At 42.3% G+C, this 13,947-nt stretch overlaps 1 protein-coding gene across 10 annotated transcripts in view; it reads left to right on the top strand.

Moving 5' to 3' along the window:
• LOC119161094 (rap guanine nucleotide exchange factor 2) overlaps positions 1-12,504 on the top strand; it is a 720,936-nt gene extending 708,432 nt beyond the window's left edge. For 9 of the 10 annotated variants that reach the window (XM_075879936.1, XM_075879935.1, XM_037413427.2 and 6 more), the window contains 2 exons: positions 5,010-5,282; positions 10,664-12,504. In XM_075879936.1, coding sequence (XP_075736051.1) covers positions 5,010-5,282; positions 10,664-10,695 — 305 coding nt within the window. In that variant the 3' untranslated portion in view covers positions 10,696-12,504. The remainder of the gene's footprint in view (positions 1-5,009; positions 5,283-10,663) is intronic. The other variant, XM_075879938.1, reaches the window with a different exon arrangement.
• The last annotated feature ends 1,443 nt before the right edge of the window (positions 12,505-13,947 follow it).

The raw sequence follows: 13,947 nt of genomic DNA, 5'->3' as shown, positions 1-13,947 counted from the left end.
AGTTGAATGCTGAAGATGAGCTCCGAAAGCAGCACGAGCCGAACACTAAGACAGTGAAAAATGCAATGCGAGTTACCTACGGAATGAAGTTGCCGATGATTACCCATGCATGCTTCACTAATACTCGAACACTATGCACAGTGGAACAACAAAGCACACGCGTGAGATGAGCTGACTACTGATAAGATCCGTACCCTTTGTCATGATAAGGAATCGGCGACGAGAGCGCAGACAACATTGAAACAGCGTGCGCAAACCGTGAAAAGCTTCTCAAGGTAGAAAAGCTTCTCAAGGTGACAGCCCTGCTTGCCTGTGATCAAGGCACATTCGGAAGTTATCTTAAAACCATTTAGTCGAAATCATAAAAGAAAAGGAATTGGGCAACTGTGAAACACTATTTCAGGAAAACTTATGGACTAACCTTATAGCTTTATCTAGAGCTAGGTGGGTCAGTTTAGCTTTCATGAACTTCTGTCCCTCAACCGTGTGCACACCCAAAGAACTGGCTTGCCACAGCAGAAATGTCGGAGGACAGTTGTCCTACATGGTTTTGGCAATGGTAGCATCTGCTTGCTTATCAGTGTGTGCATGAAAGATGCATTTTAAAAGTTTTATATGTGACACAGTCTACACCTTTTAGTTAGCTCTGCTTTCAGTTCTGTTGTGAGGTTGTGGGTGAAGAGCTCTGCTTTTGTCAATGCGTAGGTTTTGCTGAATGGTACAGCGCATACAAAAGTCAAGGCCGGTCCGCTGTTTCCAGCAAGGGTTTACGGGCTATTGGTTTTATTATTGTACAGGGTGGCCTTTCATGAAAGGAAATTTGGATGGATTCATTTTCCACTTCTATAGGTGTTATGCGGAGAACTTGACACTTACGGCTTTAATGCCATGAGGTTCAAGAAACACTGTGTGAAATAAAACTTGTGGTGTATTGACTTCGTTGCTTCAAAGATTTAAAGACCTTTCTTAGCTGAATTTACACAACATAGGTACTATCGGCATCAAATGAAACGCGAACAGCGGAGCGCGTGGCACAAGCCTTATCAATGGCATTAGTGCACGCCGCCAACCAGTCATTGGCACAGACAGGCCCACACATCCGGTGTGGGAGCACTGCGTGATCCCCCTATAGTGCAATATTTCTGCTTGTGTTCCAGGTATGGTAATGCTATTTGAAAGGAACAAAATAAAAAAATACAGAGGTTAAACTACTGTAGCCGAAGGCGTGTATTGTAGCATGGTTTGTCATCACGGAGTCCATAATCACGGAATATCTGGCAAATTCTATTTATAGTACACAAAACTCTGTTCAAAATGCTGGCAATTTCACGCTGTTTCACTTCGTGCCGGTAAAGCGAATCTCTTTCGAAGAAACACTCGGAATTTCCAGTTAAAGTGAAGTCTTTTCCGGTCGGTCTTAGAAAGAAGGGTGCAGGTGAAGCAGCGCTGGCGAACGAGATACAACGACGATCATTTGAGAAGATCATTTGAAAATCAACCGCACACTGATTATATTTCTTTTTGTTTTATCTTGCCAACACATTGATTGTACTGTGACTCTGAAGTAAAAGCGAGGAATTGCGAGTGATACGATCGAAAGCTCTTGGCACGCCCACGATGGCCACCTTATCACCATATGAAAACTAGGGCAGAAATGGAGATAACGCACTCTAGGGGGATTGCGCAGCGCTGCCAAACCGGATGTGCACGCCTGTCAATGGTGATGACTGGACGGCACACACTATACTGTTTCTAATGCTTGAAACACGCGCTCCGCTGTTCGGGTTTCATTTGATGCCGGTAGTACATTTTTTTTCTGTGCATTTTGTATATTTTTCAGCATGGTGTCACTGTTGTTGAATTGTAATGTCGCAGAAATGGAAATGGTGGCCTGGTTTTCAGTTCCTTATTCATTTTGAATTCTGTGTTCATGCCTTAAAATGCATTTTTCTCATCTTGCCTAATTACCCAGAAAGCATTCATCTGCATGATTTGACATGTATATGTGAAATTATGGCTGCAGTGTTACAATGTGCGGAACACCTTGACGATGTACCACTAGGAATTGAAAGGAATCGCAATGAAAATACTAACTTTACAAAGTGTAGTGTTAAGTTGGGTAGTTTGAGATGAGGGTTTTCCGAGCATTGCATCTACTTAATTTTATATAATGAATGTACTGGGTTTGTAGTGCTTTGCTCTATTGATTGTGTTGCCTGTTTGTGTGCTTATTGTATTGTACTGTGTCATCAGTTATTTTAAAGAAGACTGTTTTATGTACAGGGCACTCTTGGAATGCCAATTTCGTGGGGACATATTGGTTTAAAAGTTTGCCAGAAACTTTATCTTCTTTATTTAGGATGTTTGTGCAGGGTGGTAATGTTTTCTACTCACGGATTGAAACGCAAAAATTTGGGTCGGAATAATATATGCAGATGATATTGGCAGATCCAGAGGGGGGGGGGCAGTAGGGGCGATTGCTCCCCATTCCAAGGGCTGTGTCAGCACCCCCCCCCCCTCACGTCAGTGCTTGTAGTTCACCTCCTATCACCAATTAGGAGGATAAGTGAATCCACTGCGAGTACCCATTGACGGTATTCATGCTATGAAGGGGTTTTTCTGCTAGTAGAAACAAGTCGCAGCCTCACCCGCCTCTACCGTGTTACTTAATGTGACCCCCCCCCTCATATTTAGTGGCTGGATCCGCCCCTGCATGTATTCTTTCATTTTCAGCGTCTGCAGTTCATGTCATATCGGCATAATTTTAACTCGAATGTTACCCTTAATGGCCAGCTTTGCCATGACATGCAGCTGCTTATAGCAGCCATCATACCAAAAAAAGAAACGTTTCATTTCAATCTGTGAGCAATGCACATTTACAGTGTATTAATGCTGTGATTTGTAAAAAACTTCAATGCCATGCTGTGGTATTTTTTGCGCTTTCTCGTTACATTTCTCCTCCTTGCATGTCCTTGCAATTTATCTCTAACCCCTTAACTGTTCAGTTTTTAAAGAATTTCCGGTCAAAAAGTGCCTATTTTTATTGCTGATTTCAAATTTGATTGTACTAAAAAGTAGATAGTCGATGTTGAAAGATTTTCACCACATACTTAGTCAAATAAACGGACTAAAGTTTATTTCTGAACAACACATAGGAAATGAGTTACCTGCTAATAATGAAATTATAAACCCTATAAACAAAACATTTAAGACTCCACATCTTCACTTGTGTAGGCTAAGCACCCTTGGCATATTTCATTCAGGAAGCTGCAGGGCTTTGCAGAAAATTTCAAAACGCGGAATAACGCAAAGCAGCTTCACTGGTGGGAGCTCGCATTGTTCGCGTCTGAGCTGTCTTCATCATCACCAGAAGAGCTACTCATTTACCATCATCGCTTTCTTCACTTCTGGACACAAGCTAAATATCTCTACTCGAATCCTCATCACTTCGAAGCAGATGACAAAAACGAATAGTTTGTTTTTCGTGTTCACGGGCCAGCTATGCACGGTTCGCCATCACCGCACGCTGTCTTTCCATACACAAACCGCGCTCCTGCTGCAGGAGAAAACTAAATACTTGAAGAAATGCTTTCATCTGTCGTATGGCACGCAATGTAACATGTAAGTGTGCGCTTCTGCCTGAACGCTAGAGAGGATTACCTATTGCCCCGCCGTGGTGGTCTAGTGGCTAAAGTACTCGGCTGCTGACCCGCATGTCGCGGGATCGAATCCCGGCCGCGGCGGCTGCATTTCCAATGGAGGCGGAAATGTTGTAGGCCCGTGTGTTCAGATTTGGGTGCACGTTAAAGAACCCAGGTGGTCAGAAATTTCCAGAGCCCTCCACGACGGTGTCTCTTATAATCATGTCATTGTTTTGGAATGTTAAACCCCACTTATCATCATCATCAGAGGAGGAGTACCTATTCCGCTAGGACGAGCTCTACTCGTCCAAAGCAGTTTGGTGACAGTTTAGGGTTTGGGAGCAGTTAAGGGGTTAATCTTGCCTTACGTTCCCCCTCGTTTTTTGTTTTGTTTTTTCATTTTTTATTCATGCTGCATTGTGTAGAGTAGCCCTTCCACATAATTTCATAGTTCATCAATTTGACATAATTTTGCCTTCTTGCCAACTATATTAGTAGTTATCATGGTGTAAATTCTTCTTAGTTTCATTTCTTTAATTTTGTCTGATATTTCATTCACCATCAGTGTGTGCCGGTGATATAGCACCTCTGCAATCACCCAGTGATTTCTTTCATTGTGGCTTGCGTTATTTTCTGTGCTACTATTTGTATTATGTGAGGACTAGCTTACTATGAAATATTTATTGTCTTGACGGTTGTCTTAGAGTAGCTCAGTTTCAGGCATACTCACATGTGCACTAGATTTTCGCTCCATTCGGGCAGTTTGATGTGCATGCTGAATCTTGTAGCGATTCAATATTCCAAGTTTGCTTTCACCTCTTCACCTTGGGTAAAAATCTGATACAGCTAGTTTAAAAAAGAAGTTTACTAACATTCCAGATGGGTTGCACAGCAAAAGTGAAACGTCTTTTCACGTAGTGAGGCACAGGCCAGTTTTCAGGCTGTGTTTTCCAGCAGCTATCCAAGTTGGTCATGCCTGCCTGCAAAGGAAGCGTCGCAATTCTCCTTAGGCCCAGCTGTACCTGCTGCAAGATGCTTCTGGCATGGTGCCATCAATAATTTTTTTTCGGCTACAGTAACTTTTTCCATGCCTCGCTTTTGCTGTGTGCTTGTTGAGTGCGCAACTAAGTGCTGCTTGCATTCATTTTTAAAGGGCTGCTTATATTTGTGCCATAAAAGTGCTCATTGTTCCTGCCTTTTGTTTGCAGTGCATATTTGGCTGCTTAATGTGAATGCTAGTGCTATAGACCTCAGTGCATTCTCTCATCGCATTCTCTCACCTATTTGTGTTGGCTTGTTCTTGCCCTCTCCCTTCCTCTGAATCTGCTTCCCTCCCCTGGCGCACGCTCGTGTCCTTGGCATATCCAGGTCCCTTGTCCCCGTCATGCCTGCTGATGCCTCCCCCTCCCCCACGAGACCCTCCCCCTGCACCAAAGGGTGCGGGGCCACCTCGTCGGCCCCCGGACTACAATGTCGCCGCCCAGATGGCAGCTCGAAGCCGACAAGCCCAGCGGCTACATCGGGCCCGTAGTCAAGAGGTCATGGCGGCCACTGTTGCAGCAGTAGCAGCAGCAACAGCAGCCTCTTATGCCTGTGAAGTGACGACTGGTCCAGCTACTGACCATGAGGCTGATGAGGAGGGTAGGTGGCCTACCTAAAAAGGAGGCATCACTGCGGGAAGCACAAAGTAACTATGTGCGAGTTGGTTGTGCTGATGTTTGTGGCATGTAAGGGCCTCTTCATGTTCATCATAAACACGCCTCCTAAAAATACACAGATCTTAAGCACTCAGGGTGAAGTAAAAACTGTACTGCATGAACTATGTATGTGCAAGTATGTTTGGTTCAGTTCTATAAATCTAATTGCTGCAGTGTCTCTGTAGCTCTGGTGTGCCACTGCCGATCTCATTCTGATAGGCTCAGTACCCAAGTCCAGTGGTCACATAATGATGGTGATGGAATGCTTAAATGTAACTTACACTTTGGTGCATGTACACTTACAGGTGTCCAGAAGTGATTGTATCGTTGCCTCTGTGGCATTTATTTATGGCACACGTGTGGTTTTGGGATGTTAAACACCGTCGCTATGTGAGCATGTGTTCAGGTCTTGCACCAGCATATTGTTGAAAATATTTTAAGGTGTGCAGAATGCTTGGGTTGATTACGGTAATTAAAGGGACACTAAAGGCAACTATCAAGTCGACATTGATTGTTGAAATAGCAGGCCAGAAACTTTGTAGTGTTACTTTTGTGCCAAGGAAGTGCTTATTTTGAAATAAAATTACGTCTTAGTGCTCTTTATCGGGTTAGCGCACTTTAGATTACCCGCCTCAGGCAGAACGTCTCGCATCACTGTTGCCGTGCACAACATTATTCAGATTTACTGCTTGGTCGTCGACACAAGTATCAGCAGAACGAAAGCAGCGGGAGCCACAGGAGCAAGAACGGCCATGGAACAATTTCCTGTCATTGGCTGCGACATTGCAGGCATGCTTGGTTCAATTGGGCCCCACTAGATAATACGGCCTGTCCAGCTTAACCAGGCGAAAATAGAACTTTTGTACTATTCGGGCCATTCCCCATAGTAACGTACTGCAGTCCTTATTTCCGTGAATCAAACAAACGAACAAGCAGCATTTTTTTACGTCTTTCGGGGCATGAAATGTTCTTTATTTAGAGCAGCTACTTCGATTTGCTAGTGAATAATTGTAGGCGATACTTCTAATGTAATTGGAATAATTTTGCGGATTTCCTATCGTAGTGCATGTGTTCTCTTGTATTTACCTTAATTTATAGATAAGTAAAGCACTGCTGTACATAATATTGTCTTTTTAGACATCATGCATTGAGTTTTAACTCTCACGTAAATCGTTATTTGACTTTAGTGGCCCTTTGATGGTGGCTACATTCGAAGGTTGCAGGCTGGCTCTCTGTTCAGAAGATTTTAAGATTATTCTTTCATTCCTCTATTTCTTTCCATCACCTTCTTGATATAGACACACAAGCCTTCATAGATGTATACATTATGGCTAAGTGCTTAAGTAACACTGCACTGTTGTTGTGCCAGTAATTCAACTCGTGCTGGCATAAATTGGATATTTAGTACAACAGTTGTTCAACAGCATTAGTAGAAACTTAAGTTTAATAACCTTTGGCTTTCAATTCTAGAATTGTTTTCATACACTGGCACAAAAAAATAAATTTTTATTTTCAAAAAAAGTGGCACTATTGGGATTTCTCTAATTCCTTTAGAAGCAACTATGGAATCTTCTGCAAAGTTATTTTCAACATAATTTGTGAAAAAAAAAAACATGTTGATGATTTACCACACAGAATAATTTCAGATTGATTTTTTTTTATCATTTAAATACAGTTGTAGAGTAGCCATCGCAAGTATCAAGACATGCGCAACAGTTTCTCTTTGTCAGAGAGATTGTGTAACTACTAGCACCTATTTTGCACTGTAAGGAATTAGTACCGGTCCGAGTGTGGGTATTCACTGTGCAGCAAACACACTTCTTGCTGTTTTCAGTCTCCTTATTTGACTTTTTGTACTTTCCACAAAGCCCTTTTTGTGTTTATTAAGGCCACAAAGTCGGGAAAGTCTCATTTTGGCCTTCATACTTACAAGCCATGCTGGAGTGTATTTTTTCTGCATCATTGCATAAGGGTATTTTACACCACAAACTAGAAGCATGCTCATGTATTTTGTTTTTGAATGGTGGGGACAAAGCCTGATCATTTTGACAGTGTTGGCTGTGGTCAACTTTATTGGTATGCGGTGTATGCGGTGTATGTCCTATAATCAACTTTACTTGACTTTTGCATGGCTGCACGCTCACCACATGGCATGTTTTTCTTTGCACATTTGTCTATCTTGCTGCTTGCAGCACTATGCACCTTAAGCGTGTCGCTGGGCTTTGTTTGTTGTGCTGGATTATTTATTGTTCTCTTTGTGGCATTTGTTTTTGGACATGTTTTAGAAGTTATGCCCCGTGTTAAAGGGCCCCTAAACCACCTCCAAATTTTTACAAACATTGCTACGAATTCGAAGAAACAGTCGCTCTTTCTCTCTGGGCCTTTCCAGCCTCTGTGCGATGCATAGCGCAGAGCTTTGACGTTTCATGCTGTGATTGGTCCAGCAATTGGTTAGTCTGCAAGCATTCCACGCTCCTTGTTCGCCGTGTTGCCCGCGTGCACCACCTCCCTGCAGCACACATTCTCCTAGGTACGCACAGACCGCACGTGCACCTGCACGTCAGGGTGAAAGGTGGGGGGGTGTGCGATTTTTTTAGGAAAAAGACTGAAACACGCAGCGGTCAGAAAATGTGGTATGGAGTGCACGATAACTTACTGTCATGTGAGGACACCTCAACTGATACACTTACGGGGAAGCGGGGGCTGAAGGGACAGTGAGAGTGAAGAACGAAAGTAATGGCGTATTGGGCTGGCTGCTCCGGTCCCCTGGCTTGGACAGATGCTGAGGTAGCTTGCAATCAGTGTGCGAGAGGCAGTGTACTAACCAAATACATCGGTAGTCTCGGAGCAGTGCACCTGTAGCACCACCATGCAGCCAGCGCGAGAAGCTGCTGGGTAAACACAGGGTTGTACTAGACTGCATCTGCACGTGTGCAGTCTAGCCGGGCCGTGTTAAACGTTCCTGCACCGTGTTATTTCCCACATGCCTGGGTTATCTCCCACATGCCTGAACACAGCGCCAGCCTTCTGAGCTCGGAGCATAAATCTCACAATCATTATCGTTCGAGCTGCTATCTTCAATGTGAATCACATGGCTATGTACGACGAGCTGCTATAGCGATAGTATTGACGTTTCCTCCGTCTTTACTAGCTGGCTCTATTTTGACAAGGCGCATTTAGAGCTTCGTAGATGTGAACTCGCCACAAGTGCCAATAACAACTCACGCGCACGAAGTGTTACGCGCCCGCCGATGTCCCCTTTCAAAATGCGCGCTCGCGTTGTTGGTGCTGTTCACCTGGTTCACCTGCCAGCAGCCACGTGATTTGCCGGCTTGTCACGTGATCCGTTCTCCCGGTCAGATTGTGCTATGCCAGGCCACGCTCTCACTTCGAAGTCAAGAGCGGTTGAGGGAGCTCCGAGTCAGAGGCTGATGCTCTGAAGGTAGTCAGAGTGCTCAAAATTCTACCAACAGAAGGCAAAGCCACTTTTTAGTGTTCCAGAGCTCTCACGAATGCCCAACCGAATACGCCATAGTGCAAAAGAGAGGAGATACGAGAGGAGAGCAAAAAAAATACGAAGTAAAAAAAGAAAGTGTGTGCGTGAAGGGGGGGGGGGTCGTCAAGAAGGCAAAAAAAAAAAAAACGTGATGGGCGGAGAGACACCCGGAGAAGTGCTTGGCGAGAGGGCAAAGTAGCTTTGAGAGAGGATACAAGTGGAGGGTAGCAAAGGAAAGAGTGAAATAAGCGATTGCTGTTTTTGATGATTAAACGCATCTAACTCGGCTATTACAGCACTGTTTCAAAAAATTCTCGCGGCTCTGTATTCGTTGTACACTCGAGCACAACTTCCAACCTCAACTGGATTTCTACCTCTGGGTGGTAGCTGTAGTTATCAAGCCTCAGGTGAAATGATAAGATGTGCTAGTCTTTATGAAATACACAATCTTGATTGTGGTTTTAGAAAGTGTTAAACGTGGTTTTAGAAAGTGTGTGTAGCACACACAATCTTGAACGTGGTTTTAGAAAGTGTTAAAATTAGCCTAGCTTGTGCATTGACTTCACCAATGTCCATGCTTCGACAGTGATGATCATATTTATAAAGGGTTACTGATGCCAGTTTTCGAAGCTGACTTTACTATGCCATACATATCTCCTGTATAAAGCGGCGGCTGTGGCTAAGTGTGAAGATTGGGAGATCGCGATATCTTATCTTGGACATTACAGTCGATTTTCTTATTGCACGCACATTTATAGCATTACTGTTGTTGAGGCAAACTGACAGAGGGACAGAGCTTTTTGCCCCTTTGTCATTCCCTCTGCATAGCTTTCAGTGCTCTGTGTATGAAAGAAGCAAGTTCTTGGAGAGTGCAAGAAATTCCTCTAACTGCACTCGTACTTGACGAATTTTTAAAATTTTTACGGCAGTCGATTTGTGAGGCAATAAGCCTTTCAATGAAGCTATTTGATGTGTTCTCGAAAACTGTTTTAGAGCTCCCTTAACGTCTTCAAATGTATTTCGCCATAAGTGACATTCCTGATGAATTACTAATGGGCAATACAGTATGGTATCATTTACCAGCCAGAGCAACCTGGTGTGTTATGCATGCTGTCTTTTCATTTTTTTTTGTTTTGCTTTATTGACTCTAAAAATGTTGCTGTCTGTGTTGTACTTTACTTTTTGTTGGTTTTTTCTCAGTTGTTGCAATTGGGGCTTGTAAGCCATTACAACTTTTGCCGTTTACTTGCTAGTATGTCTTGCATTGATCAATATTGCAGTAGTCCTACATCTGGTCTGATGGGGATCTATCATTCTGAGGCAACAAGCAGAGAGCTAAGCAGGAACAGCGATGCTTCACCCCTTTTATTGACATCTGAATCGTTACCAGTAGCTGTGTGCCATCAAAGCTTTGAGGTCTTGTTATGCAACAGAATAGTGTGCGGTGCTCTGCTGTAAAAATATATTCGGCACCTATTATGGCTGGTGCTTTTTTTGTACCACTGGTCAACATTGTCGACACTATGCTGGCAAATTCCAGTATCCAATGAAAGCTCCACCCTAAGTGATGTTTGACCTCCAGGCGATCAGGCAGCGCTGACTGGTGATGCGGAAAAGTGCCAGCCACTATGCACACTTACTTTCTTTTTTTTAATTGTGTAACACTCTACATTATTTTATTTGAGCTTCTGGCAAGCCGTCTCTGAGGGGAGTTATTATTAACCAACTGCCTTTATACATACCGTGTGTGTGTTGTCACAAAAGTTTTGTGCCTTCTTCCACTGGAAGCGTTCATGCCACGCTGTATTTCTCCTCTCTCCATCCCACAGATGAAGACGAAACACAGGTCTCTGCTGTGTGATCTCCAACGATGGACAACAAGGAACCAAGCTGCACCTATTGTAGACATTCTCCGAGCAAAAACTGGCTGCCATTGATGGAAGCACAACCTGAGGGGGGCCACTAGTCGACGACGGATGTGAGCAAGCTGTGCCGCCGTCTGCGCTGCCTCCAAGTGGCACGGCGGTCATGTGTGTGCATGGGTGTACGAGGCAGTTCGTGCAAAAATGACTGCGTTTTTTTTTTCTTCAGACCTTTTGCTTCGTTTTCCCACATTCTCTATTTGCAAAACAAGTGTGAAAATGCGGTGATTAGACTGTGCTTGTGTTTCTCTGCTTAGCAAGCACCTTGTTTCAAGCTTGCACCTTTAGCAAGGCAAAGCAGTATATTCTTGCTTTCTGTGAGCATGCACAAGAAAGGCTAAACTTGGAGGAATAAGAAAGAAAACCAAAGATCTAGTGATGTGTACAAATGATTTTTATATATTAGTGTAACATTTAATGCACCACGTCCGAGGCCGCCCTCCCTGCACATTGTTTGTACCATATTGTCGTGACAGCCTTTCATAAAAGGCCTCAAACTCACTCGTTTTGTCTTTGGATGTGACAAAAGACGCCTTGTGTTGTACCTTTTGCTTCTGCCTTGAGATTTTAATATCTCGACATGGCAAGCAATGTAATGTAAAAGTTCTGTATATAAGATGTGTTTCTTTTGCCGTTCACGTATCAGCGTAGCACTGGTCCCATTTGAATGTTACTTCCTTCCCGTGTATCTTGTGCCCGTTTCTTGTTATATTTGTTTAGCTCGGCTGTGCTGGGCTTTCAACATCTGTAGCCTATTTCCTTTTCTTCTCTTCTGGCTTTTGTGCATTATGAGCTTGTTTTGTATGTAATAAGGTACACAACCAGCGTCTGTGAGAGCTTGACAAAATACCGGCAACGAGTGGATATCAACCCTGAACTGTTCATGTTGCCACCACCTTAGCCAGTAAGAATGTTTGTTGTATGTGTCTTTGGCCCTGTGAATTTCTTTGAAATGCCTGCAGAAAGTGTTACTGCATGCTTGTTTTTGAGTTATCACGTTCGTAATAGGTCTCTTACTGCTGTGCTCTCAAGTATAGTCACTTCATTTTGGTGTATGTGTAAGGCAGCACGGCAATATATAGTAAAAATGAAATTTCAGGAAGTACATATGGTGAAGCTTATTGTTATATTAAGTTTGTGCTTTTGACAGTAGAAAGTTGTAAAAGTTAACGAACAAAGAGGCTTTTAGACTTTGCGCATTTTCATGCATGCAGCATCATGCTTTTAATGTGTTGTCATTCACTACTGTCCTGTGAATGGCAGTTACTTTCATTCCCCGCCTTGTGAAGAATGTGTTTTGCTGTAGCATCAGTATTATTCTTTATCTTTATTAGCTCCTCAGGTATTAATTTGTATCCATAGTAAAAAGACCTGACTTATTTCTGCTGCTATAAACCTGCATTTCAACCATTATTACTGTCATGAGCAGAATGCCCGTTCACCTGCAGCAGTTACACAGGATTCATTTTTCTACTTAATGTGCAGAGGTGCAGTATCTTTTCTTGCCAAAATTTTTGCAAAATTTGGGCATTCACCCGTGTTTTTCTGTAACCTTGTGCACACTGCTGCCTCGTCACTTTTGTAACAACATTGTTCTCTTTCCTCCCCAAAATATTTTTGTACTGCCAAGACAAGAACTTTTATGGTCATGTAAAGAAGGCAGAGACAAAACAGATCTGTTGTATAGTGGTCATATAAGAGCTGTACATAGTTAAGACAAATCCATAATAAATATGGAAATGCTTTCAGTGCTGTCCATTTACTGTCCAGTCACTTCATTTTCCCCTGCTTCTTTTTTGAAAATTTCTAACCTACTGTATTCCTGTGTTGAAAACCAAAGGCACTTTTGCTGTTTGTTTGTTTCTATCTATCTACCCCTTTCTCTCTCTCTCTCTCTATATATATATATATATATATATATATATATATATAATCAATGACCACAGGTCATAACATGACCTGTGGTCATGATATAAGATGACATGCCTGTCATGGGCATTGCCGAACCTTGCCCTGAAATTGGGGGTGTGCAAATAAAAAATTTAAATAACAAATCAAATAGCCTCAATTAGTACATCTTCCAAATAGCGAATATTTTTAGAATATTGTTATAATAATCAACAGAAACAAAAGTGCTCAAAGGAATGATAAATTCTAAAAAAGTGTGGGGCAACTTTTCTTGCTTTAGTCACCGAATTACCCAGGTTACCCAGCCTATGTGCTTACGGGACTATCCAGTATTGTGACATTCATGATAACGTTAACCCGTGAAACTTGCCTAATACTTATGCATCAATTTTATTTAAAAGCTCTGATAAAGTATCAGCTGAAATACTGTAGTCACTGCTACATTTCGGTCTACAATTGCAAAATATTTTGAAAGCTCTAGTTGCTGCTGTATACGAGCTTGCCTCACTTTAAATAGGGGCACCTTTTGTTTTAAAAGGAATGTAGACATTCTTTTGTTTTAGCTTGTTTCAAATAATGTGTTGGAATTCTTGGGTCATCTTGAAAATTGTCACCTAAACAGACTAGGCCTGCTTTGAAAATAGATACCTTACTAATCAAAAGCTATTCAATCAGTATTTGTATTTGATTAGGTTCTAAAAATTGCTATTCGCACAGCCCTACCCGTAATCGTGTGTAGTACATGCCTCCAAACCACAACCCATACGATGCTGTGGGTGTCCAAAGGGAGTTGCGAATGAGTAGGCTTGTGCGAATATTTGAATGCTTCGAATACTCAAACAAATATTGCAGAATTTGAATTCGTTTAGATTTGAAGTTAAATTATTGAAAATTTTGAAGTATTCGAAACAAACGAAAAAATGTGTACTATTCCACCTTTAACTTCTTTGTAAAGGTGGTTTCACTGCAATGGAGAGGTGTAAAGCCGTGAAAGCATCTAAAAATACATAAGCTCACTTGCAATTTTTTCCCTTGTAATTGTGGTTTCACTGCAGTATAGGGGTGGTAAGCCGTAAGAACTCCTACCCATAAAAAAACCACACTGTCCCAAAGCTCCACTTCAAAGTTAAATGGAGGAAATTTTATATAAATTTATCATTTTAAGTTAAAAGCTTATATGCTCCAAGTATAAAATTTTTAAACTTGACATAATTTCCAGGTTATAGCTTGCGTTCTACTGAAAGTCAAATCCTGCTACCATTCTACATTGTTTCCACTTTCTT

Source organism: Rhipicephalus microplus, chromosome X (genome assembly GCF_043290135.1).
Source record: "Rhipicephalus microplus isolate Deutch F79 chromosome X, USDA_Rmic, whole genome shotgun sequence".
Lineage (NCBI taxonomy): Eukaryota > Metazoa > Arthropoda > Arachnida > Ixodida > Ixodidae > Rhipicephalus > Rhipicephalus microplus.
Note: the sequence above shows the minus strand (reverse complement) of the source record. Positions and strands in the feature narration are given on the sequence as shown.